This window comes from Calonectris borealis, chromosome 13, assembly GCF_964195595.1.
Source record: "Calonectris borealis chromosome 13, bCalBor7.hap1.2, whole genome shotgun sequence".
NCBI lineage: Eukaryota > Metazoa > Chordata > Aves > Procellariiformes > Procellariidae > Calonectris > Calonectris borealis.
The window spans coordinates 2,027,528-2,049,703 of NC_134324.1; the positions used below are offsets into that span (position 1 = coordinate 2,027,528).

The 22,176-nt window shown below is 48.8% G+C and overlaps 2 protein-coding genes and 2 long non-coding RNA genes across 7 annotated transcripts; 2 read left to right on the top strand and 2 right to left on the bottom strand.

The window, feature by feature from the left end:
* The first annotated feature begins 1,111 nt into the window (after window positions 1-1,111).
* LOC142087581 (putative P2Y purinoceptor 10) lies at window positions 1,112-10,481 on the top strand. Of its 2 annotated transcripts, XM_075161928.1 has the most exons (3): window positions 1,112-1,396; window positions 2,332-2,682; window positions 7,238-10,481. In XM_075161928.1, the coding sequence occupies exon 3, from the start codon at window positions 7,240-7,242 to the stop codon at window positions 8,260-8,262; it is 1,023 nt and encodes a 340-aa protein (XP_075018029.1). In that variant the 5' UTR covers window positions 1,112-1,396; window positions 2,332-2,682; window positions 7,238-7,239; the 3' UTR covers window positions 8,263-10,481. The 2 variants fall into 2 exon arrangements, with proteins under 2 accessions (XP_075018029.1, XP_075018028.1); XM_075161927.1 differs by lacking the exon at window positions 2,332-2,682.
* Window positions 2,937-21,800, bottom strand: LOC142087584 (uncharacterized). The gene is made up of 3 exons (XR_012675502.1): window positions 21,693-21,800; window positions 18,716-19,868; window positions 2,937-3,728 (listed from the first exon to the last, which is right to left on the bottom strand). It is a non-coding gene; the product is annotated as an uncharacterized LOC142087584 (long non-coding RNA).
* Window positions 9,506-12,368, bottom strand: LOC142087585 (uncharacterized). The gene is made up of 3 exons (XR_012675503.1): window positions 11,850-12,368; window positions 10,693-11,402; window positions 9,506-9,595 (listed from the first exon to the last, which is right to left on the bottom strand). It is a non-coding gene; the product is annotated as an uncharacterized LOC142087585 (long non-coding RNA).
* On the top strand, window positions 14,925-19,753 carry LOC142087579 (putative P2Y purinoceptor 10). 3 transcript variants are annotated; one of them, XR_012675501.1, is made up of 2 exons: window positions 14,925-15,098; window positions 15,182-15,503. XR_012675501.1 is itself a non-coding variant. In XM_075161925.1 (2 exons), exon 2 carries the CDS (start codon window positions 18,638-18,640, stop codon window positions 19,751-19,753), a length of 1,116 nt encoding a protein of 371 aa, XP_075018026.1. In that variant the 5' UTR covers window positions 14,925-15,098; window positions 18,588-18,637. The 3 variants fall into 3 exon arrangements, 2 of the variants coding, with proteins under 2 accessions (XP_075018026.1, XP_075018027.1); XM_075161925.1 differs by lacking the exon at window positions 15,182-15,503 and adding an exon at window positions 18,588-19,753; XM_075161926.1 differs by lacking the exon at window positions 14,925-15,098 and adding an exon at window positions 18,588-19,753 and having other exon boundaries at window positions 15,257-15,278.
* Window positions 21,801-22,176: the final 376 nt, after the last annotated feature.

Genomic DNA, 22,176 nt, shown 5'->3' on the forward strand with positions numbered 1-22,176 from the left:
TCCCAAGTGAGGCTCCGCTTAGCTTGTCGGGCTGCAGAGCATTGTGCAGTGATTTAATGTTACAGACAACTTTGTGATTGGATAAATTCCAGCAAATACGTTTCCATCGCTGATGAACAACTTAAAAAATCAGCTAAACAGGATGTACTGATAAACACTGCAACATCGGCCAAAAGCTCAATATTACTTGTCATGAAGCCCATATAAATAATTTTAAAATAAACATCTGACAGTCTCCCAACTTCTACCAGCCTCCTCTGACAATTCATGGAAACAGGACCGTCTGCAAAGCACGTTTTAGGGGGTATTCATTGCGGGACATTCTTATTTGAATCAGAGCCATTAGTTTTGGGTTTCTGAGGTTTCTGAGCAGTCAGACATCACCATCTGTATTGTCCCCAAGTCAGGTAGTAGCTGCAGCGATGTTCTACTTCACACTCTTAAACCACGACAGAGCAGAGAGTTTAACTGTGGAGCTACAGGGACAGTCGTGTGCTGCAAGTCAGAGGCTGATCCTGAAGAGGCAAACCAGGTCAGATTCCCGGTGGCTTTCTGAAAATCCAAACAATTGGATCCTCTAAGTGGGTAAAGTCCTACCCTCACTAATGCATTAACCCCCTGGGATAAGGGTGAGGCTGGATTTCACCCCATTGCTTGAAACAATTTAAGAAGCGCCACCGTTTGACATTGCTGGCAGCGAACTCCAGCAAGTGTAAACTGAGCTGCCTGCTTATTTAGTTCAAGAGAAATGTCAAGCAAGGCTCATACGAGCGCTATAAAAAGTCATTGGGAAGTTGGACTTCATCAGCAAGAGGACTTAGGTGAAACAGAGCAACCACCAGCCGAGGCTCACACACAGCAACGACTGTCTACAGCCCCTCGATCAGGAGGCGAGAGCAAAGCTGAACTTCCCAGGGAGGAGCAAGCAGAAACCTCGGGAGTGTTTCCATGGTCAGCTCAGAGCTGTGCTTGGAGAGGAGGAAGAGTGGGAGAGGAGGAAGGGGTGCCCTGCACAGAGCAGCACCCAGCTCCACTCGGAACCTTGTCCCGCAGCAGCCCGAGGGGTGCCAAGCCATCCTGGCGGAGCAGCGGGAAAGAAAACACTGAGGACGAAGACACATGCACCCCATTTTGGGGCAACCGTGCGTACGCCTGGCCGGGACTCAGCTCGGCAGGGCTGGGAGCCGAGCAAGCAGAAGCAGGTAGGGGCTGCGAGCCTGGCGCCCGCCCCAGCAGCAGCCCCAGTGCAGAGCCGCAGGCAAAGCAGCACCTTGCAGCACCCGTGATGTCATTCAGGTCGCTGTGCACATGTAAACACGGCTGGTGCGGTGCAGCCGGGACACTCCACTTCCTCCTGACGGCGCGGTTGCACTTAGCTGGGTTTCTGCCTGAAAAGGTAAGGCTGCTTTTAAGCTCTCTCTTTGTGATCTAGAACCAACGTTAATGAGCCTATGCTGTTTCCTACAAAAATGTTGCACTCCTCGGGCTTTTTCTTAGGGGTTGGCTCTTGCCAGGAGGAGATTTGTGGTGCTTTGAGTCTTGCAAAAACAGCAGTCCTCCGCGCGCCAATCCTCTGTAGGAACACATGGAGGAGTTGAAACAGCGGCTGCATGAAATTGCTGTTGCTAGAGAAAGCAAAATGTTACAGCGTGGGCAATTAGTGGTTCTCCAACTGTTCTCCTAGGTGTCATTACTAGGCACAATCTCTTTCTTTTGCCAGATTTCTCAGGGAATATCTTTTATTTTAAAATCATACTTGACATTAAGGGAAACTTGCAAATCTGTTTTTTCTAATGGTGATTTATATTGCCATAAAAAAAATCTACATGCTGCCTGTCTTTGTGCCATCCAATGCTCTTTGACTGAATTGCAACAGTAGGAAGTTAATATTAGTCAGGGGGACACAATATGACAAAAACAGCAAGACTGCTTGGACTTCTTTTTGTTGATGAGAATCCTGAGGCTGTTTTAATTCATAATTCAGACTGCAGTCACTGGTCTGGATTAAAACTTAAGTTACTTCACCGGCTGAAGCTTTTAAACTGTGCTTTGTAAAAGATGGTTTACTGATGGGCTTGCATTCACTTGCACCAGCAGCTCAGCTCTGACGGGAGCAGAGCAGTATAGCACATATGCATTTTGGCAATTATAGACAGGATTCATAGTGGGTGGCCCCTGAATCTGAAATTTCTTAAAGTCAGTCAAAAGGGAATCGCGCTGAAGGTGAGTCAGTGTGTCAAATCTGGCTTGCCGCAGGTTTATGTAGGAGAGGACTTCAGCAGCAGGCTGGGGCAGTAGGATGTGTGAAGTAAGAGTGTGATTTTTGTGCAGGGGCATGTTTTCTGGTGTCAAGTGAAAGCGCCGGGACCTTGGCTCTGGCGTGCACATCACCAGCCATGGGAATTGCATCCACAATGGAAGTCCATCCACGGGACAGCCCTCGCCCAGCCTGGAGCAAGTGCTCCAACGAGGCTGCCGGCGTCCTGCTGCGTGTGCATGCCCTGCTTCTTCAGCTGCCACAGCTGCAGAAGTGAGAATTAGACTAGTGTTGCAAAATGAAAACATCTCATCACAACAGATCAGACAACCCAGATCTGCTCTTTTTTGTGGAAGAAGAAAACCAGAAAAAGTACCCTTAACTGTAGAACTTTCCACTTCTGACTGCAGAGGTTTCACACCTAGGTGCGAGAGCAATAGCGTGAGATGTTCATGGCCATGCAATGAGGGCAGAGTGTAGAGGCATTTGTGTCTTAATCAAATCAATTAACCTCTCTGCTGATGGGCATGCCAGAAAGATCCAGGACTTTGGAATGACGTTCCTGTGCTTCTCAGTCCTATCAAGATCAACATCTTTTTCCTGGAGATGCGACATTTAGTTTCCAAACATCCAGCTACAAGTAATAACGTGCACACTTAATTATGTTCTTATGGCAACAACCTCAGAAATACAGACTCTAATTAAAATGTAAAAACCAGTAGTTAGTTAACAGTGTATTTATTTACTACCAATTTTTTTGAAATGTCATATTCTGAAAACAATGTTTTAGTAGGAGCTGTCTCCCTGTGATATGTAAATAAGGGTCGATAAAATCTGATGGAGCTTTTCGGCCTTCTACCTTTGCTGTACACACATCATGCAGCAAATGACTTTGCTTTCTGAACAGCTTTGGAGACTTAATTTCAGACTGACATTCAGTGGTGTCTGCTTTTGTGCACAGGTGGGAAGATAAGGGGACAGTGTAGGATTCAGCTTCAATCTGAACAAGAGAAGCAGGAGGAAGGGCAGAAACGCAATTGTTTTGTAGTCCCCTGTGCATATGCCTGGGTGCATTCTGTCTAAAGAGATGGTTTAATCTCATTATATTTTTATGACTTTGTAATGAAGTCATTCATTCTCAGTAAGTGCCCTGTTCTGATGAGCCAGCAGACATCACCCATGTACATATTAATTGTGTTAATGCTTTTGCACTGCCAGCCGGGTCATCCTGCTCATCCACTTCGTTGTAAATGGCCTGACCCCGAGTTCACTGAATGCAAAGGAGAGGCTTTTTCTGACTCCACGGGCCATACGTCTCCTGTTCATCAATCACGATGTTACGTTTGCTCGGGGCAGTGGGGATGGGACATCACCTGCATTTTCAGAGGTTGGGTTTTATAAGCTTTTGGGTCCAAGGTTCAAAGCAGCTCCCTGGTCTCCATCAAAGTGCAGCTTTTCAGGGCTCTTCTACCTGTAAATACCAGCAATATGAGGACTATTCCTGGGACCATTTGTTTTCCTAATATCAGTTATTCAGCAACACACGAGTTTTTCAATTTGGGATCACCCTAGAAGATAGCAATACAAACTCATGAGACCATGGTCACACCACCGCCTCTGCCTCGCGCCACTCAGACAGCCCTAGTCCCTTGAGGGTTAGAAAAATACCTTAAAGAGGAGGGCAAAGAGATGAAATCTTGATTAACTCTGACACCTTGTGGACAATTAGCAGATGAAGGCCGAAGGGGAACCTCTCCATGCTGTGGGCTCCACCATGGTCTCAGACATGCTGCAGCCCTTGCAGCCCAGCCCCGTGCTCATCTGCACACCTGGGCGCAGTTTGCTGCAATCAGAAAGTGAAGGCTGAGTTCTGGTAGCAAGCATGTGCACTCAGCATCACCCTCTTGTGATGGACACATCCTGGACACGTCGGTTTACCCTAAATGGCTCCATTCAGAGGCCAGTTTGAGTCAGCAGCCTGAACTTGATTACTCTGATTGCTGATGTTGCGGTCTGGTCCTTAGCTGTCACATGAAATGTAAATAAGGGCTAACTGTATCTGGGGACCTCAATAAGCAAACTGACTGTTATGACTCATTTGAACTGAAGAACACACGTCCAGCATTTAAAAATAAGCATGTCCTTAAAATAGAACATTTTGCAAATGTACCTCATCCTCCATGGTTTCAATGGCCATCTAGCACTTGTGTTTTGGAGGAGCACCAGGCAGTCAGTCTAACCTTGACATCCAAGGGAAACCAGGCAGCTAGCAACTTTGAAAATGGCTCTTTAATGGTTTCTTGACAAAGTTGGAGGTCACCTGAAGGGACCTCCTTCAGGTTGGAGTTGCTGGAGCGTGTCCAGAGAAGGGCAATGAAGATGGCGAAGGGCCTGGAGCACAAGTCTGATGAAGAGTGGCTGAGGGAACTGGGACAGTTTAGCCTGGAGAAGAGGAGGCTGAGGGGAGACCTCATCGCGCTCTACAACTACCTGAAAGGAGGCTGTAGCGAGGTGGGGGTTGGTCTCTTCTACCAAGTAACAAGCGATAGGACAAGAGGAAATGGCCTCAAGTTGCACCAAGGGAGGTTTAGACTGGACATTAGGAGAAATTTCTTTACTGAAAGAGTGGTCAAACACTGGAACAGGCTGCCCAGGGAAGTGGTTGAGCCACCATCCCTGGAAGTATTTAAAAGACGTGTAGATGTGGCACTTAGGGACGTGGTTTAGTGGGCATGGAGGTGTTGGGTCGACGGTTGGACTGGATGATGTTAGAGGTCTTTTCCAACCTTAATGATTCTATGACAGAAATTGGGTGTAGTGAGCAGGGCTCTGGCCGAAGACAAGGGCGGCAGACATCTAGCATGTCCAGCTAGAGCTACAGACAAACCAGATGGAAAGTGATCACAAACATCCTGAGCGACAGGAATTCACAACACTCTCAAGAAATGGGCTGTAACCCAAATTTACCACTCTGAGAAGCAGTGCCCTGAGTGAACACCCCAGTGCTCAGCTCCATGCCCTATCCACTCCCTGTCTCAGTGTCCTGAGGACCACCAGAAAGGAGAGTGGGAGGCCTCCAATGTTGCTTCTCAGAGCGGTGGAGATAAGGCCGTGGGCCAGATGCATCTTGCCCCCTTGTTTCCAGCACCTTTTGAGCCCTCTTCCCTCCTCATGGACACATTCTGGCCTTGTGAAAGGAGCAAGGCTGTGGTGTCCTGGGATGGGGGCAGCTGGGGACACTCCACCATGGAGCAGAGCATCTTGTCCCAGAGCTGCCTTGGGGTGAGGGTTACTGGGAGTGAACTGTAGACTGGAGGGATTGCCCTGGAGGGACAAAACCAGCCTGGGAGGCTGCTGTGAGGCACCTGGCCTCAGGTACTCGTGCCACCTCAGTGAAGGAGGGGGATTAGATAGAGGGTTTCTCGACTGCAGCATTTCTTTGAAGTTTGGTGCAACTGGAGGATGTAGCCCAGTTGCTAAAGCTGGGGGTGCTGCAGGAGATAAACATGCAGCCCTTGCTTTTTCAAGAGTGTGAGAAAATGAAAGACAAATTTAAAAAGAAAAGCAAGAAAGTTGGCAGTAGCATCTCTTTAGGGAACCCGCAGGAGCAGTGGTTAGGTGGCCCTGCTCACCATCAGCATCAGCCAGAGCCACTGTACCCGCGGTGAGGGTGGCCTGTGTCCCATGCTGGGACCTTGCCACGTCTGGGCATCTCTGGGGCCTGAATTACAACCCTTCCATAGCAGCCTTGAACAGTGTCTGTACGAACTGCCAAGTCCAAGTACCACAATGATTAACAAGCTGAAAAAACAGCTATTTCTGTTCTTTGTCACTCGAGATCTCTAAACGCTACTCTTTTTTTGTAACATGAAGGAAAAAAAACATTAGTAACAGGGTACGAGTTACTAATATCTACCTACAGAGACACTTTTTCTGGCAAATGCCGCTTGCCAGTGGTGCAGGAAATGAGTCAGGAGGAATGAATCAGTGTCTGCAGTGCCACATGAAATAGGAAGCTGATATTCAATTTTAACCGTTGTTTTAGACACAGGAGGGAATCACTGTAATGAGAATTATAACCCTATGGGGAAATACCCGATAAAACCAAACCCCTCCTGCCCGTACTGAAGACAAAAGCTGACAAAAAAAAAGATGGCCCAACAGTTCAACATGGGACATTTCGCCGTCCCTACTCATCTGAATCAAAGGAGAGCCAGAAATTGGAAGCATCTAAAAAAAAAATTATCTGTTGGAAAAAAGTGTTAAACTGAGGCTGCTAGGGTGATGAGAAACGGAAGCTGGTGATCTGATTAGGTCTCTACTTGTTACGTTAGCTTAAATACACGGCAGCACACTTCAGGAGCACTGGCTGCACTCAAAACAGTCAAACTTCTCAAGCCTGCTCCCTGCTACCCTTTTCCACATGGCCTGTCCCCATCAGGCCAGAGAAGGTGGGTCCATGAGGTCCACTGAAGGGGTCAGGAGACAAGCCACCCGTCAATGCCTAACGTATAACTTAACAGCAGGTACGGTTCGGTGGTTGGCACCCACATTTTGATCGTTGAGCCATGTGGTTGCTCACCCGCAGAAGCTGGGCTATGGCACACCTTTCTTCCATGTATTCCTCCCCTGCTACCCAGAGACCAAACCACAGACCGTGACCTTGAGCTGCCAAAAGGACAGGCAGCTTCTCCTACTCCTCTATTAGCAGTACGGCACAGCTTCGCCCGTGCTTACGGCACACGGCCAGCCCAGCACTGGGACTGACACACAGGAATGGTCCCCCACCTCTGCGTGAATAGTGGGAGACCTCTGAAAGGGCAGCTCTGAAGAAGACAGCAGGATGTTTTATACAGAAGACATTTCCAAACCTCTACTTTGTACCTCTACTTTGAATAGTCAAATAGGAAATGCAAATGTGAATATTGACAACTCTTGCAGTGCCTTTGTCTTTACAGCCCCTATTTTTGTTCTCTACAGGAATGACCCCCCCACCCTATACGACAACAAATGTTTCCAGCAGCCCAGTCATGACGCAGAGCAACCAGACCTGCCTCAGTCACAATATAACATTCAAAAACAGCCTGTATGCAGCCACTTACACCATCATATTCATCCCTGGCCTCCTGGCCAACAGCGCTGCCTTATGGGTCTTGTGCCGCTTCATCAGCAAAAAGAACAAAGCCGTCATCTTCATGATCAACCTGGCCGTGGCCGACCTGGCTCACGTCCTCTCGCTGCCACTGCGAATATACTATTATATTAACTCCACGTGGCCTTTTGGGAGATTCCTTTGCTTACTGTGTTTCTACCTGAAGTACCTCAACATGTACGCCAGCATTTGTTTCCTCACCTGCATCAGCATTCAGAGGTATTTCTTCCTGTACCAGCCGTTCAAAGCCAAGGACTGGAAGCGGCGGTACGACGTAGCCATCAGCGCTGTGGTGTGGCTCTTCGTTGGGGTGGTGTGCTTGTCGTTCCCCATCATGCGCAGCTACGGTCTGGCCAAAAACACGAATACCTGCTTTGCGGACCTTCAAGTCCGGCAGATCGACAGCAAGGTGGCCACCGTGCTGATGACAGGCACGGCAGAGCTCTTTGGGTTTGTCGGCCCTCTCATCATTATTTTGTTCTGTACTTGGAAGACAAAAGACTCTCTTCGGGGCTTCCAGATACCGCTGCAAAACAGCAGTGAGAGGCGGAAGGCTTTAAGGATGGTTTCCATGTGTGCCATTGTGTTCTGCGTGTGTTTTGCACCATACCACATCAACTTCTTTTTCTACATGTTGGTGAAAGAAAATGTCATTACAGACTGCTTCCTGAGTACCATCACGCTCTACGCCCAACCCTTTTGCTTAAGTCTTGCGAGTCTGGACTGCTGTTTGGATCCGATCCTGTATTTCTTTATGACTTCAGAGTTTCAGGACCAGATATCAAGGCACAGCAGCATGGTCATCAGGAGTCGGCTCATGAGCAAAGAGAGTGCCTCATCAATTAAGGAATGACATGAAAGCCACCTTAAAAGAATGAAGATATTTCATGAGAAATCGGGGACCGGTTTGTGATATTCGATTACCAACTCCGCTGTGGAAGATCCTGCAAGTTTATTCGGGGGAGTTTTGTGGCAGTGGAAATCTTTCGACATATAGAAGGTAAAACTCTGTTTAAGACCGATGTGTTGGGAGCTGATGAGCGACCCAACTGGCGTGACTACACCTACCGCTGTGCCACCCACGCCTGTCCTAGCTGGACTAGCAAATATACAGGAGGGAGTGCCAAAGCTTTTGCTAGGAAATGATGGAAACGTCCCAGGAGGTTTTCTTCTATTTTCCCAACTCCATGGCTCTATGATCAAGCCAAAGACAATCCCACATCCATACATTGACATCCGCGGAAGTGTCTTCTCTGCTAAAAACACACAATGCATACAAGAACCTGAAAATGGCCAGTAATAATAAATTTTTGGCAGTTTTGGTCTCTGCACTCAGGGCTGCAGACGCGTGAAGATTGGCAGCTTGCTTCAGCACAACAGCTCCGGCTTTGAGTGCATCCCACTGGTCACCACGCTTACCTCTGCTGCACCTTTCCCGCACTCCCCCTCCCGCTCTCGTTCATCATTTCCTCCTCACCCAGCCCTAAGTTTGCTCCTTAACGCTGATGCATCCCGTAACTTGCACCTACAGCTGGTGCAAGACCCTCTGCAGGACAAATTCTCCCGACGGCTCCTCAAACACTCCAGAGAATGGGACCTTCTCTTGCTCTGAGTGACTTTCTTCCCCTCCGAGCTGCCCCTGGGGGCAAGGGGGGCATCAGCACGTGCCCTTCGCCTTTGGACCCCGAGGGGCAGGACCACTGCGAACGCGCCATGGGCTGGGCGCAGCCGGACTCGGCATCGGTGCAGGTGGATTTGATGATGCTGGTGGTACCGTTCAGGTCCTCGCTCTCTTCTGCGTGTGGCTTCTTTGCCTCAGAGGTACCTGTGATGGATCCGTCCCGTGAAATCTCTGCTCAATGGGTTCAACTGGCATAACTTTTTAAAAAGAGAAGTGTCCTTGCCGAGGTGATTTCACTAATTGAGCATAGGCTAATTTCTTAAGTAAATTATTCATTGTGATTTTTTCCACCAGCTCCTCTCATGATCTTAATGTTTACATTTTTGTAACTTCATTGACTATGAAGATATGAAAAGCAGTGACAAGAAAGGATGCCATTTACCTCGTTTTAAATTAGTGACAGCTCTTCAAGTTCACCCACTTTGTGTAACTTCAGGGGTATCCTCATGATACCTGGGGATTTTTTTGGCTGAACACAGGCACTGATTTTATTGCCTTTGAAAACCTGTGTTTTTTCAAAAGGAACGTGTACAATTCTCAGTAAGCACCAGTGCCAGCATCTTACATGTTGCTACAAAAATAGAAGAAATACCAGAAACACTTGCTAAGTATATTTCTAACTACTCAATTCCACTTAATTACATTTCAACTCAACCAAAAATTTTCTGCATATTATGTTTTCCCACTTGACTGTTTTACAATAAAATGGGGAAAAGTAAACAATAGCCAGGTTTAAATAATCATTACACTGGAGTTCCTCCAAAAGGCAGAGAAGACATACTGATTAAATACAGTAAGCTCTTGTGGTTCTCCTCCCATTTGTGAGAAGATGATTATGGGCTACAGTATGATGAACTTAATCTTACATGTAGATAAATGAAAATACCAAAATATGCCTATCTGAAGGAAGTAACTTTCACAGAGAGAGTATTCTTGGAGGCTTCTGGCGAGAAAGCTGCAGAATAGGCAAACAGTCCATCTCCCACTGAAGTCACTGTTTTCTCTGATTTAACTGGCAGTTCATTATGCCAATGATACACATACGTGTTTACACACTGCAAGTTGTCCCCTTAAAAATGTGAGCAGAGGTTGATGCTCAGGTACACAGTTAAGCATGCATAATGAAATTTTTGTTAATTTAGTAGTTTTCTCATAAGCTAGAAACTGTATAATATTGTCAGTGAAGGAGACTTTAGTTTCAATAGTTGTTCTGAGGATTTTTATGGACCTTGATCAGCTAGCATGTGAGTGGGAGCTGTTTACTGTGATTTCTTTCTCACAAAATTCTCCATTTATCCGGTGAAAACAAGTTGAAGGCATTGTTATGGTAATTATGTAGCTTGTCCTACATTTTTCTTTCCAAAAAACTGATGCTTGAAAAATAAACGCATTTTTGCAAACGTAAGCTGAGTTTCATAGTTATCATTTGTACCTAGAAAACTGAATGGGATCAGCTCCTCCTTGAATCAAAGGGTTCAAGTGATGGAGCGCATCAGCTTTTGTTATTCTTAAACAGATTGCTTTCTTGTCTACAGAAAGGTTTTCATCCCATTCTAATATGACTGGTGTTTTTTGTTTTGTTTTTTTAACTACAACACTTACATTGGATTTAGAGGTATTTTGGGGGAAGAAAGGTCCTCCATGGAAATAGCTGTGCTGCGGGTGGTGCGTGACCGGGTGAGGAGTGGAGGCAGGCAGGACCACAGAAACCATCTCTCTCTAGCTCATCCAACAATCATTCTACAGATCCAAATCTATATGGCTTAAAGAAGCACTCACATAATTTACGACAAGATTGGTAAAGCAGAAATTGGTAACTATTGTCCCCTATGTACTGAAAGTTATAACGTGGACCCGGCAGGGGATTACCTGCTCCAGCATCTGAATGCCCAAAGAGTGACGGTGGCTCTCCCACCCTTAACCTTAACAAGGAATTTGGAGGCTCCATGAAGGGTAACATTCCCCATCACCACGATGGCATCCCCAAGCACCTCGGCTGCTCACGCTCTCCCCCCTGTCTTCCTGTCTCGATCGTCCTCTGAACTCCCTTAGACCCCCCAAAATGGTCTTTTACATACCGCAGCCCCAGCCTGTGGGGAAAAGTCACACGCTCGACACTTTCAGCCTTTCCAGACAGGTCACTTTGATGCACAGGAGGTTAGACAACTTGGTCTAATGGTCTCTTCTGGTGCGTGGGAAAGCATACCAATTTTGGCTGGGATAGAGTTATATCGGCTGTGTGGTCCTTAGCTGCCGAATGGCGTTAAACCGCGACAGAAAGTTAGCCAAGATGGTCACGATGGTGAGCTAGCCTAGAGAGCAACAATTCAAAATAAAAAGAGATCAAGGAAAACTCGTAATTTTCTGAAAGCATGTAGAAAGTCAAAGACCGTCAGTTTGGCCTCCACAAACCCAGATGTGAAACTCCAAGCTTTTAGTTCAAGTCCTCCAAAACCTCAGCAGTGTGTCTCAAGGGAAGACTACTCAAATCCAGCGTTACTGTCGAGGAGGACAGTATTTCTGCAGCCTTCATGGCTGGGAGGTGCTGGACCTGACACAAGACCTGGGGCTGCAGGTGCTGGCTTTGCCTGCCAGCGCTCTCACACTTTCAAAGGCACGTTGTGCCCAGCTCCGGTTCCTGTAATCCACCCCATTTCCTGTGACCATAAGCCACGTTTATTATTTTGACAAGAGGAAATATAATTTCATGATGTTGCTCCTGGATTATCTCTTGCACTGGTCCCACTGCCCAAACTCACCAGCTATAAAAAGAAGACATCTTCATCCTTCATGGGCAGACACAAAAAAAAGTCTTTCAACAGAGATGCCACAGAAAGGCAGACGTTAACCAAGTCAAGAGGTGGGGTACAGCCATGCAGGTTTGTGAAGGATGGATCTGAAGGGCTCCACTGGCACCTGGTGCTGGAGCACCGCTGCGTCAAGCCTCGCCCCGAAGGGAACTGCTCAGGGTGGAAACACGGTGAAGGTCTCCAAACCACCCACATCGGCGGCGGTGCACGTTCCCTGAGGCACGGCCCTGGGCAAAACCACGGCATGACATATTCTCCTTCCCTAGCACATCAGCCATTCACCTGTTAGCAAAAGAAAACGTGCTTCTTTGCAGTGCCAGCAAACGGCCACCCCATCTTAACCGTATCAGAGGTCTGGTAATTCCTCTCCTGCTTGAGAAAGGGCCCTCCCATGCTTGACAGCAAACATATTTGGAAAGCAACCCCATGGGATTTAATGCCTTTCTGTAGCCTCAGGTTCTGAGCTGCAGGATCTTGCGAGTACCTCAGCTTCATTTCCTTTCCTTAAATGAAATTATCAGCGCTCTGCACAGAGAAAAAACCAAAGTATACTGTAAATGCAGGATAACAGCTCAACAGCTAGGAGCCAGCTGACAAATATGAAAACCCTTCATTGCATTTAACAGATTTCGGGGCTATGACTGGTGCGTTTTGACCAAAAATGCTGGCTCTGTGGATTACACAAGGGCTTAGCCTGAAAAGGTAGGGAGTGACCAACAATTATTTGCTGTAAAATAAATCAAAGCTTCCTAAAAGTGCTGCCCCTGTAGAGACCACTGTGCAGTGGTGAGAGGGACCATGTGCCGCAGGGCACCAGGGGCTCACCCAGCCCCACGGGCCATGTGCCGACGGCTCCGGTCAAGCCCTAGCAAGTCTCTGCACAAGGGTGAGTTGCTTTGTGTGAATAAGACCTCCTCCTCCTGAATGGCCCGCTGTTTTTCATACATCCTTCAGGTGCATCCTGTCAGATATTTCTAAATGCTGAGCGCTTAAAGAGATGCTGATCATATGCATTTGGCCTTCTGCCCACAGGATACCAGGCTAAAGGCGAAGACGACCTTTATCTGGAGGCCTTAGATAAAGTCTCACAGTTATTTAAAAATTCCTTTGTGTCTTCTGCCTTTGAAAGTATAACATTGCATAGCGTAAAATGCATGTTTAGTATCGGTAACGAGCCAGAAAAGCAGAAATGCTAAACAAAAATATGCATGCAGTTGAAAGAAGAATGTAGAGGCTGATTAGCAGATGGTGAAGGAAAAGGCTTGAGGCTTGTCAATCCATCAGCCTTTGACGACCAGGAAGGTTGCGATCTTCTGCAAAAGTACTCCAAAAAGCCGATGAGCAGAGGACTCGACGTGGTTATGAACCCCGAGGCGGGAGTCTGACCCTCGCTATGGTCTGACATCCACTGACCTCTCCTTCCCCAGCAGCCCTGCTGTAAACACGCACCTAAAAATAGGGCTCAGAGATGGCTGGATACGGCACTGGATGTGCGCTGCGGACACAGAAGTAGGATGTCCTAGGCAGGATATCCTGATAAAACAGCCACTTCACTTTGGGATAAACCTTTAACCTCTGGAGAGGGATGGGGCGCAGTGCCAGCCTCCCTTCTGCGAATCCGTGAACGTTTTGCAAATACACGAGCACTGCTTTTTCTTCCAAGGATCAGCATCAGCTGCTGAAAGAGATGCACAAGAAGAAAAAACAGCTCTTGCATCTTCTAAATCACTTTGCTCTCAGCTGAGACAAGAAGCATGGGGCTTCACAGGTACTTATTTGCCAGCAGGCTACGTTAACATGATGGATAAGCAAGTGGTGATGAAGCAGCCCATAGATATGTCTATAAGGCTGGTATATAAACTGGTCTTGCCTTTGCCTTCGTGAGGATGTTGACCAATGGATTTAAGTAACTGCATCGCCACTGACCACAGGACACTGCAGGTCAAGGATCCTCTTCTCCGTTCTCTACGCTACTGTCGTGACGCACCACGTCACGGCACGGGAGTGCTCTCAGGTCCCCGTGGTCGGCATCGCTGCCGGCACGGAGAAACCCTGGCAACTGCGCAGCCGGCAGAGCCGGTGGGGGAAAAGAGGCACGCTTGATCCCAGACCCTGAGCTGGCGACTTATTCTACAATTAAAGGTCATAATAGCTTCCTTCTTTCATTTCTCTTCCACAGTTATGCTTCTGTTAATTTTGCAGGGTCACAGGACCTATTACAGAAAATAGATGAACAGAGCAAGAATAGTTCTGTTTATACATCACCTACAGTAAGGAAGGGAAAGATGCCAACAGCCGTATTATCTTTACAAGCCCTGGGCTGTACGATGTGACACTGTATATCAAGTAAAACTGTTCAGCTGGAAATGAGGCAGCTCTTAGTAAGTTACACTACAGTATGTGCCTGCCAGTTTTCAGCAATTCAGAAAGGAGGTCATACTTAGCAGGCAGTAAGAGAACTAAAAATTATATACATATGCATATACATATATATGGGAAAGGAATTAAAGGAGGCAAAAAGAAAAAAAAGAAATTGGGAATGATGCACATATGGGTTTTTTTAAACAATAGTATTTTGGGAAAATCTCCACCTTAAACCGTCATATTATTTCAGAAATAAAGTCCAAACCCCTAGCTTTAGCCTGTAGCCTTGATAGTCTGAGGCTAACCAAACTTCCAAGAAAATGAAGGAAAATTACTACCTTCCAGTAACTTACACTGGCTCAGTTTTCCTTTAGCGAGCACTTATTGGGAGAGTTTTGCTTCTGTATTTTATAGTTTTTAGTAAGCAAACGGCAAGTGACTGTGGATAAAAGCAAAAGCAGCTCGACTGAAGGACGCCGTCACCTAACACAACTTCTGTGCAAAAAGAAGGAAAGAAATCCGCGTCCGAGGTCTCTATCGCACGGCAGTTGGATCAAATGACGTCATCGCCTTCCCAGTTGTTTTAACGTCATTAGCTGTACACGTTTTGTGTGGTGAAGAGAAACAAAATACAGGATTTCCTGTTCTGCAGCCACTGTACTGGGCTGCAGATGCCGGCAGGATTCCAGCGCTCCGAAAACATGTGGAAGTTTAACGGGGAGTCGCTGGGGCTGGGATTGCTGCGAAAATCGCTAGGAAATAAAAGCAGAAAGCTCGCTCCTCCTGCTCTCTAGCATGGATGTCACCCCCCCGAAGGATGGGAGTCACAGGAAGGTAAGCTTGATTTCTGCTGCGTGTTTTCTTCAGTAGATTGAAGCTATCGCAGTTCTGAGCAACATTACCACTTTTTTTTTTAGTTGTTCTTCAAGAGATCTTATCAGGCAGAGGCTGGTGCAACATCCTCAGCAGCTTCTGACTGTGCCCGCGCATTTCTGTCTCCCTCGGCTCCGAGGGGTGGGTGAGTGGAGCTGCTGCGTGCCTCAGGACATGGGGAAAGCCTGTTTTACCCAAAATACTTCAATTTTGTTGTTACTGACAGAAGCTGCCATAACCGATCAGCTCTGTTTACGTGTTTCCTATTAGTGCCTGGATTAAACAAACAAAATTATTGCTTAAAACACAAGTGCCAGAAAACCTCCGCTACTTCAAATCAGGAGCTTATTTCAAGCCAAAAGTGGATTTTTTTTTTTTTTCCTAGACAGCTTTTCCTTCCAGCATCCCAGGCTCGGACAGGGTTGAAGGGAGGCAGCTCTGCCCCGACCCCCTGGCTGCTCCAGGGCTCCCGAAGCCGGGGGCTCTCCCCAGCCACCCCCGGAGCGCAGCTTTAGCCCAGTTTGCCCAGGCAACCCATGGAAAAGATGAGGGCGAGTTTGCCAGTGAATCTGGGAGCAGTAAATGCAATTCCGCAGCAGTGTAGGGCTGGGTGGGGCGCAGGGTGATTCAGAGTAGCCAGGCGATTTCCAATAGTGACAACCACATACGCCTGCAGAAATAAATACTGCTAACATACTCAGAAAAAGAAACACGGGTGTTTTAATAGCTGCCTTAACCTCCTAATTAATTGCAAAGTTGCTTGGTGTTTAATGAATTGCAGCGCTACATCCACAACCAGCGGTCTTACCCCCCTGGCAGGGATACCCAGCTCCCCTCTGTAATTTCAGCACACAGCTGGATAAAACTCAGTTTTACCACTTAAAAAAAGCGCCCCCAGCTCCTGCCTGTGTGTAAATCCATGCGTGGATGAAGTAGAAAAACAATCAAGGAATGGCTGGGAGTATTTCATACAAGCTTTATAAAGTCGCTGAACAAAACCCCTGCAAAGCCCACGGGAGCATCTCTGCCCCGACACCGGCGTCACCGACAGCAAAACTCGGGAGGAGCTGGCGGGGCTCGGGGCAAGGCGCGGGCGGGAGGGAAGGCTCCTCACAGAGCAAAAACCAACAAACAACGATAAATAAAAAAAAATCCGCTCTTTCAGGAAGCATTGTAGTGAATGAGCACTGGCCTGAACCCAGACCGGCGGCGGCTCGGCAGGGAGCTCCCGGCTGCTTTCTCACCAGGTGCCTGACAAGCGCTGTCACCTAAAAACTGAAAGTGTCGGGGACCAGGAGTGACACCCAGCCCTCCCGCCGAGAAACAGGCACTCCCGGGCTCCCAGGGAAAGCCAAAACATGGAGAAAACCGGCAAGGAGGCTCCCCATGGTCACATCTGCAGGAACAAGTTTTAGGATTTGGGCTGAGACCGTGGTGGGGAGGAGGTGGTGGGACAGGGGCACCAGGCACTCTACAGCCCTCTTCACAAGCCCAGACCAGCAAGTGCCATCTCCGTCACTGGAAAGCCATGACAAGAGCTGGGAATAGCTCTATTCCCCACACTCCCCGGCAGTTTTCCCTCCCTGTTTTCTGCAGGGATGTGAAGACAAGGCATCCCGCCACCACTTTGCCAGGGTTAAACAGGCTTGGAGCAAAAGGCACCGGCCAAGAGTGGGGCCAGCACCAAGCACAAGCCCCTCGTGGGTTTTTAGGCAGGTGAGGAGCACCTGGGGATGCTGCAGGGACCTAAGGGTTTTCTTTCCTGCTGTCCCCTCGTGCCAGATGTCCCCGCTCCCTTGCCCCATCCCGCAAGAGAAATCACAAACCCCTGACCTGGGGCTGCCGGCTCAAGCACAGTCAGCAGCCAAAAAGCGCATTAGCCCAGCAGCCCGCCTGCAGCCAGGATTTCACTTCAGCCTTGCTTCTTTACAGCCAAACCCTGAAGAAATCAGCCTGGCAAGGGCTCAGTTCAGAAACCAGGGCATAAGCACCGCACACGCACAGAAGCGTGGGTAAATCAGAGGTGTGGGCAGCCAGCAGAGAGGCTGTGGGCTATATTTTTTATATATGTATCTGTATATATATACACACACGTATATAAACATATAACCTTCCTCCTGAAACAGAAAATGTGGCAACCCCTCCAAAGAGCTGCCTAGGTAAGGAGGAGCAGGGTAGAAGAGCCTTCACCCTGCGCCTTGAAGCAAAGCTTTTAGAAATCCATCCCTGTGGCAAAGGCCAGGCTCAGGGCTGTGGGAAACAGCACCACTGGCTGCTTCTTAATTAAATACCACTGTCGAGGGGCACTGGTGGCAACAGCAAGAGGAGCTCAGGGCTCTGCCAGATCAGCTCTGGTCTCTCGGAAGGGAAGGGCGGGCTGCCTGACACCTTGCAGGCAGCTACAGGCTCCATTTCCAAGGGGGAAAATCGCACTGCGTTGTTGCAGACAATGCTACAGGGCCTTGGTTTGTAACCCGCTGCTGCCAAATCGCCTCTTCCTAAAAGAGCAGACTGCTTCCCCATGGGCTCTGCTCACCGATGGCAAAATCCATCACCTCTTCGGAGAGCTGCGCAGTACCTGTGAACTCCCCACGACCCACTAATACCCTCAGCGCTGGAGGTGAAGTGGGTAAATGGATGAAAAGAATTTCTGCTCTAGCTAAGGGACAGATGTATTTATCTTCCTTCATGTCCTGAACTGTTGCTGGAGGATAATTTCTGTTGCTACAACACGATGCCTGCACAATGTGCCATGAGTGCTGGAATTGAGTTAGCAGGACCAGCAGAGCAACTGGCATGTGTTCGGCCAGCTATTAGCTTATAAATCCAGCCTTAAATCTGGAGCCAGAGCTCTGATAGATCTGTCTGCACCTCTCCCGCTGGCCTCTGCTCCGCTCGGCTGCCTGCCAGCCCCATCGTTTGCTGATGCTAATTATTGCCCTCGCTGCCGATTCACATCAGACCACTGCATGGATCTGAAAAGACAGTGTCTAGATCCATTTAAAGTCCCTATTTATTTAAAGTCCCACCGAAATTGCTTGTAGACATATCAGAGAGCACCAATTTGACAGGAGTTTGACAGAAAACTATATGCACTAAAAGTGGTCTTGAAAAACCCCGGGGAGCTGAAGCAGCTCTCTGGCATTAGCAATAAAGAGACTAACGCTAGGGAGCTCAATTGCATGTCACTGTAATTGTGGCATCGCCTTCGGGGGTGGCAGGGTACAAATCCTGCAGAGCCCATCTGAAAGGAGCTGCGTGGAAGACGCCCGGGATCGCTGCCTGTACGCGGGGTCCCAACACACACGCCCCGTCTTGCGCAGCCTCCTGCGCACACACTGTACACACACCTACCCACAGCTTATTCTTCACTACCGAAGCGCATTTACTCCATGTGGGGAAATACTGGGAAGTTTTTGGCTTTACAGCATCTGTTTTCACCCGCTACAGAAACCCTCCACCCGCCTTAATCGCCCCATGAGCGAAGAGACTCAGCCGAGATGGAGAGCAACGCGTCCTCGGGGAACTGTACCGATCCCCAGATGTCCTTCCAGTCCACCCTCTACGCAACCACTTACACCCTCATATTCATCCCCGGCCTCCTGGCCAACAGCGCTGCCCTCTGGGTCTTGTGCCGCTTCATCAGCAAGAAGAGCAAAGCCGTCATCTTCATGATCAACCTGGCCGTGGCCGACCTGGCTCACGTCCTCTCGCTGCCCTTACGGATGTATTACTACATAAACCACACCTGGCCATTTGGAAGTTTTCTTTGCCAGCTGTGCTTCTACCTGAAGTACCTCAACATGTACGCCAGCATTTGCTTCCTCACCTGCATCAGCATCCAGCGGTACCTCTTCCTCCTCCATCCCTTCAAGGCCAAGGACTGGAAGAGGCGGTACGACGCAGCCATCAGCGCTGCCGTCTGGCTCTTCGTCGGGGCGGCGTGCTTACCCCTGCCCGTGGTGAGGAGCCCAGCCTTGTCCAACAGCACAAACACGTGCTTCTCAGACCTGGGGGTGAAGCAGCTGAGCCCGGGAGCCTCCATCGCGCTGGTGACGGTGGCGGAGTTGTTTGGGTTTGTCATCCCCTTCGGCATCATTGCCTGCTGCACTTGGAAGATGTGGCAGTCCCTGCGGGAGTGTCCGACGCAGCTGCAGAACACCAGCGAGAAGCAGAAGGCTTTGCGCATGGTCTTGATGTGCGCGGCCGTCTTCTTCATCTGCTTCACCCCCTACCACATCAACTTCCCCTTCTTCATGATGGTGATAGAGAACATCATCCAGGACTGTGCCATTCACAGGAGCACGCTCCGCTTCCACCCCATCTCCCTCTGCCTGGCGAGCCTCAACTGCTGCCTGGATCCGGTCCTCTACTACTTCATGACCTCCGAGTTCCAGGACCAGCTGCTGCGCCACAGCTGTGCCGCCCTGCGGGCTCGGTTCACGCGCCGCGGGAGCAGCCTCTCCATCACCGAAACCGGCCACGACATTCGTATGAAGAGGAGAAATCTTCCTCGCTTTAAGTTTTGGTCTCTTCCGAAGTTCTTTGGCCGAATAAACAGCATGGAAATCCCACCCATGCCGCCCGACGAGCTTCTGCTGGAGTCCATCTCTTGAAACATAAGCCATTTCTGTCCGCGTAGGTGCTTCTCATAGCTCGAATGAAGATTGCATTAGGTCTCCAAATACGTCTTGAATCACCCTTGTGCGCAACAGATGCACAGGACCTGACCTAGAAGGACATTTTGATAAAAAAAAAAGTTTTGCTGGTTGTGTTGTCGCTGTTGGGGACTATTTGCCTTGCAGCGTTCTCCATCCTGATATTGTTAAAATACCCAAAAGAGCTGGCGCCGATGCCAGTACTTCTGTGCTGAACTGCAGCCGGGTTCAGGTCCCTCTCATTTCTGTTGTTTCAGTGCTTCTACATATTTGTCATTCTTGAAAATCCTCCTGAATCCTGAGTGGTAAGTGGATGGCTCAGCCTCAGCGCAGCTCAGGGAGGTAGCACCAGGGGAGTTTCAGCCCCGACCGCAGCTACCTGCTGCCCGTGATGACTTACGGCATCTACCGTGCTTGCATGAGGCTCTAGATCAGGACAGTTAATTATCTCCATGTAAACTGAACCTCTTTCCATTGCAAAAATCAATTATCTGGACCTAATCTAGCCTGCAAGACTATAACTTTACCAACATATATCAAGCAAAGAGTATTAACCTATATCCACATCAGTGTTAAAGGGATTTTTCAAACTGGGGTCAGCTCACGCTGTTGAAAAAGGCACCCAGAGCCAAGCAAGGGAGTCCGCCTGGCTCCCGGGATCTACGGGATGCTCAGCGGATTATGGGGGGATGCATACTTGGAAAACAGACTGTGACTGGGTATGCCACGAGCAAAGAGGACGAAGGATGAAGGATGTCTCCAAGGCACATCTGCTCACCGAGAGCCAGGGCGAGCCACAGAAAGGAGGACTAGTAGCTGGCGTTGCCACCTCTTGTGTCGTTATTAGGAGTCTTGTGTTATTTGGCATTTTACTAAAGCCTGTGGTCGATGTTTAAGATGTTACCGAGCCTCTCAGTTTTGCTTTAAAAACCAGAAATGGTCCCAGCCCTTGCTGGGTATTGAGAAAAGTTTACAAAACTGACCCAAGTGCATCCTTAAGGCTTGAAGCTTGGGAGGAAATAAAATGATCTCAACACGTATTTTGGCATCATGGGTATTATTTTAAGCGCTTGTAAATAGTCTCATTAGGCACTACGTCCGCTCTTAAAGGAACGACACAATCTGTAGAGGGGGGGACCCCAGTTTGGGGCGTTGCCACCGCAGCCAGCGCGGGGGCTGCGAGGTTTCCTCCTGGTGGGGTAAGGCATCAGCAACTGCGATGCCAAAAAACCCTCGGGGAATTATATAAGTAAACGTAGGCAGAGGGGGTTTGATAGAAAACAGCTTTGCCGATGATTGGATGCACGTTTCCACCCATGCGGCGTTTCTGGGAAGCGCGGAGCGGGCGGTGGTTTACCCCCGCATCCCCAGGGCTGGTCTTAGAAATACAAGGGAAGATCCAGACAACCTGGAGGAATTTGCTTTGGTACTTAGTGTGCCAGAGACCGGCAGAAAACACCGAGACAGGCAGAAAACACACCGCCACGCAGCTCTGTCCCAAATCTCCTCCTCCTCTCACAAAAAAAAAAAAAAAGAATAACAAAAGGACACGTGTTCCTTGTTTGCTTGGGGGGAACAAAAAAAAGAGTTTTCAGGGCTGAAAAAAAGCTGCTTCAGATGGCACAAACCCAGCAGCGTGTGCAGGCAAAACAGGAAACCCAAGCAAAAAACCTCGCCGATGCGATGGCTGGCAAGACCCGGCTCTGGGCGGCCGGCACGGACAGGACAAGTCACACCACCAGCACCTTAACCGGGAGCGTGGCTTTACCCTGCGAGTGCCTTTTGGGAACGGTGCAACCCTTAGAGCTGGGGTGGACATCCAGGTAGCCCTCAATAACCACAGGTAGATATTTAAGTCCTGCTGACTGGACCACAAAGCCCATATTGTGGCTCTGACCTTACTGGCAGTGCCAGCTCCAGGTTTCCCAGTAGCACCAGTTACCGGTGGGACTTTGCCAGTTTGTTTTCAGATTGCACAGCTTTTCTGCTATTTCTGCAACGCAGCTTCCCACTTCCAAAAAGAAAACAGGAAAAAGAAAGCAAAACAAGGACTCTCACTACTCTGTCACACAGAGACGCAGCAGCAACCCTTACTCGGCGGCCCCTGCCGCCCCTCGGGCTTGCGGGCACCGCAGGCTGCCTTGGAAATACAGCAGAAAAATCCCTTTCTGGGTTATACGCACAGCAAGGATTTTGCTGGGCTTTACCCAAACCAAACCCCGAAGAAATATCCTTTTCCAGTGCAGACTGGTGTTTTCTGCCCTTCGGAGGCCACGAGATGCCTTCCAGCCCTCCTGTTTTATCACAGCCCACCAAGACCTGCTACCACAAACACCCTGGCTGGGCACCGGGACCCAAACCGCAGGGATTTGGGTTCAGCC

Excerpts from the sequence above, each read along its gene's own strand:
- LOC142087581 (XM_075161928.1), top strand. The coding sequence starts at position 7,240 with ATGACCCCCCCACCCTATACGACAACAAATGTTTCCAGCAGCCCAGTC.
- LOC142087579 (XM_075161925.1), top strand. The coding sequence starts at position 18,638 with ATGGAGAGCAACGCGTCCTCGGGGAACTGTACCGATCCCCAGATGTCC.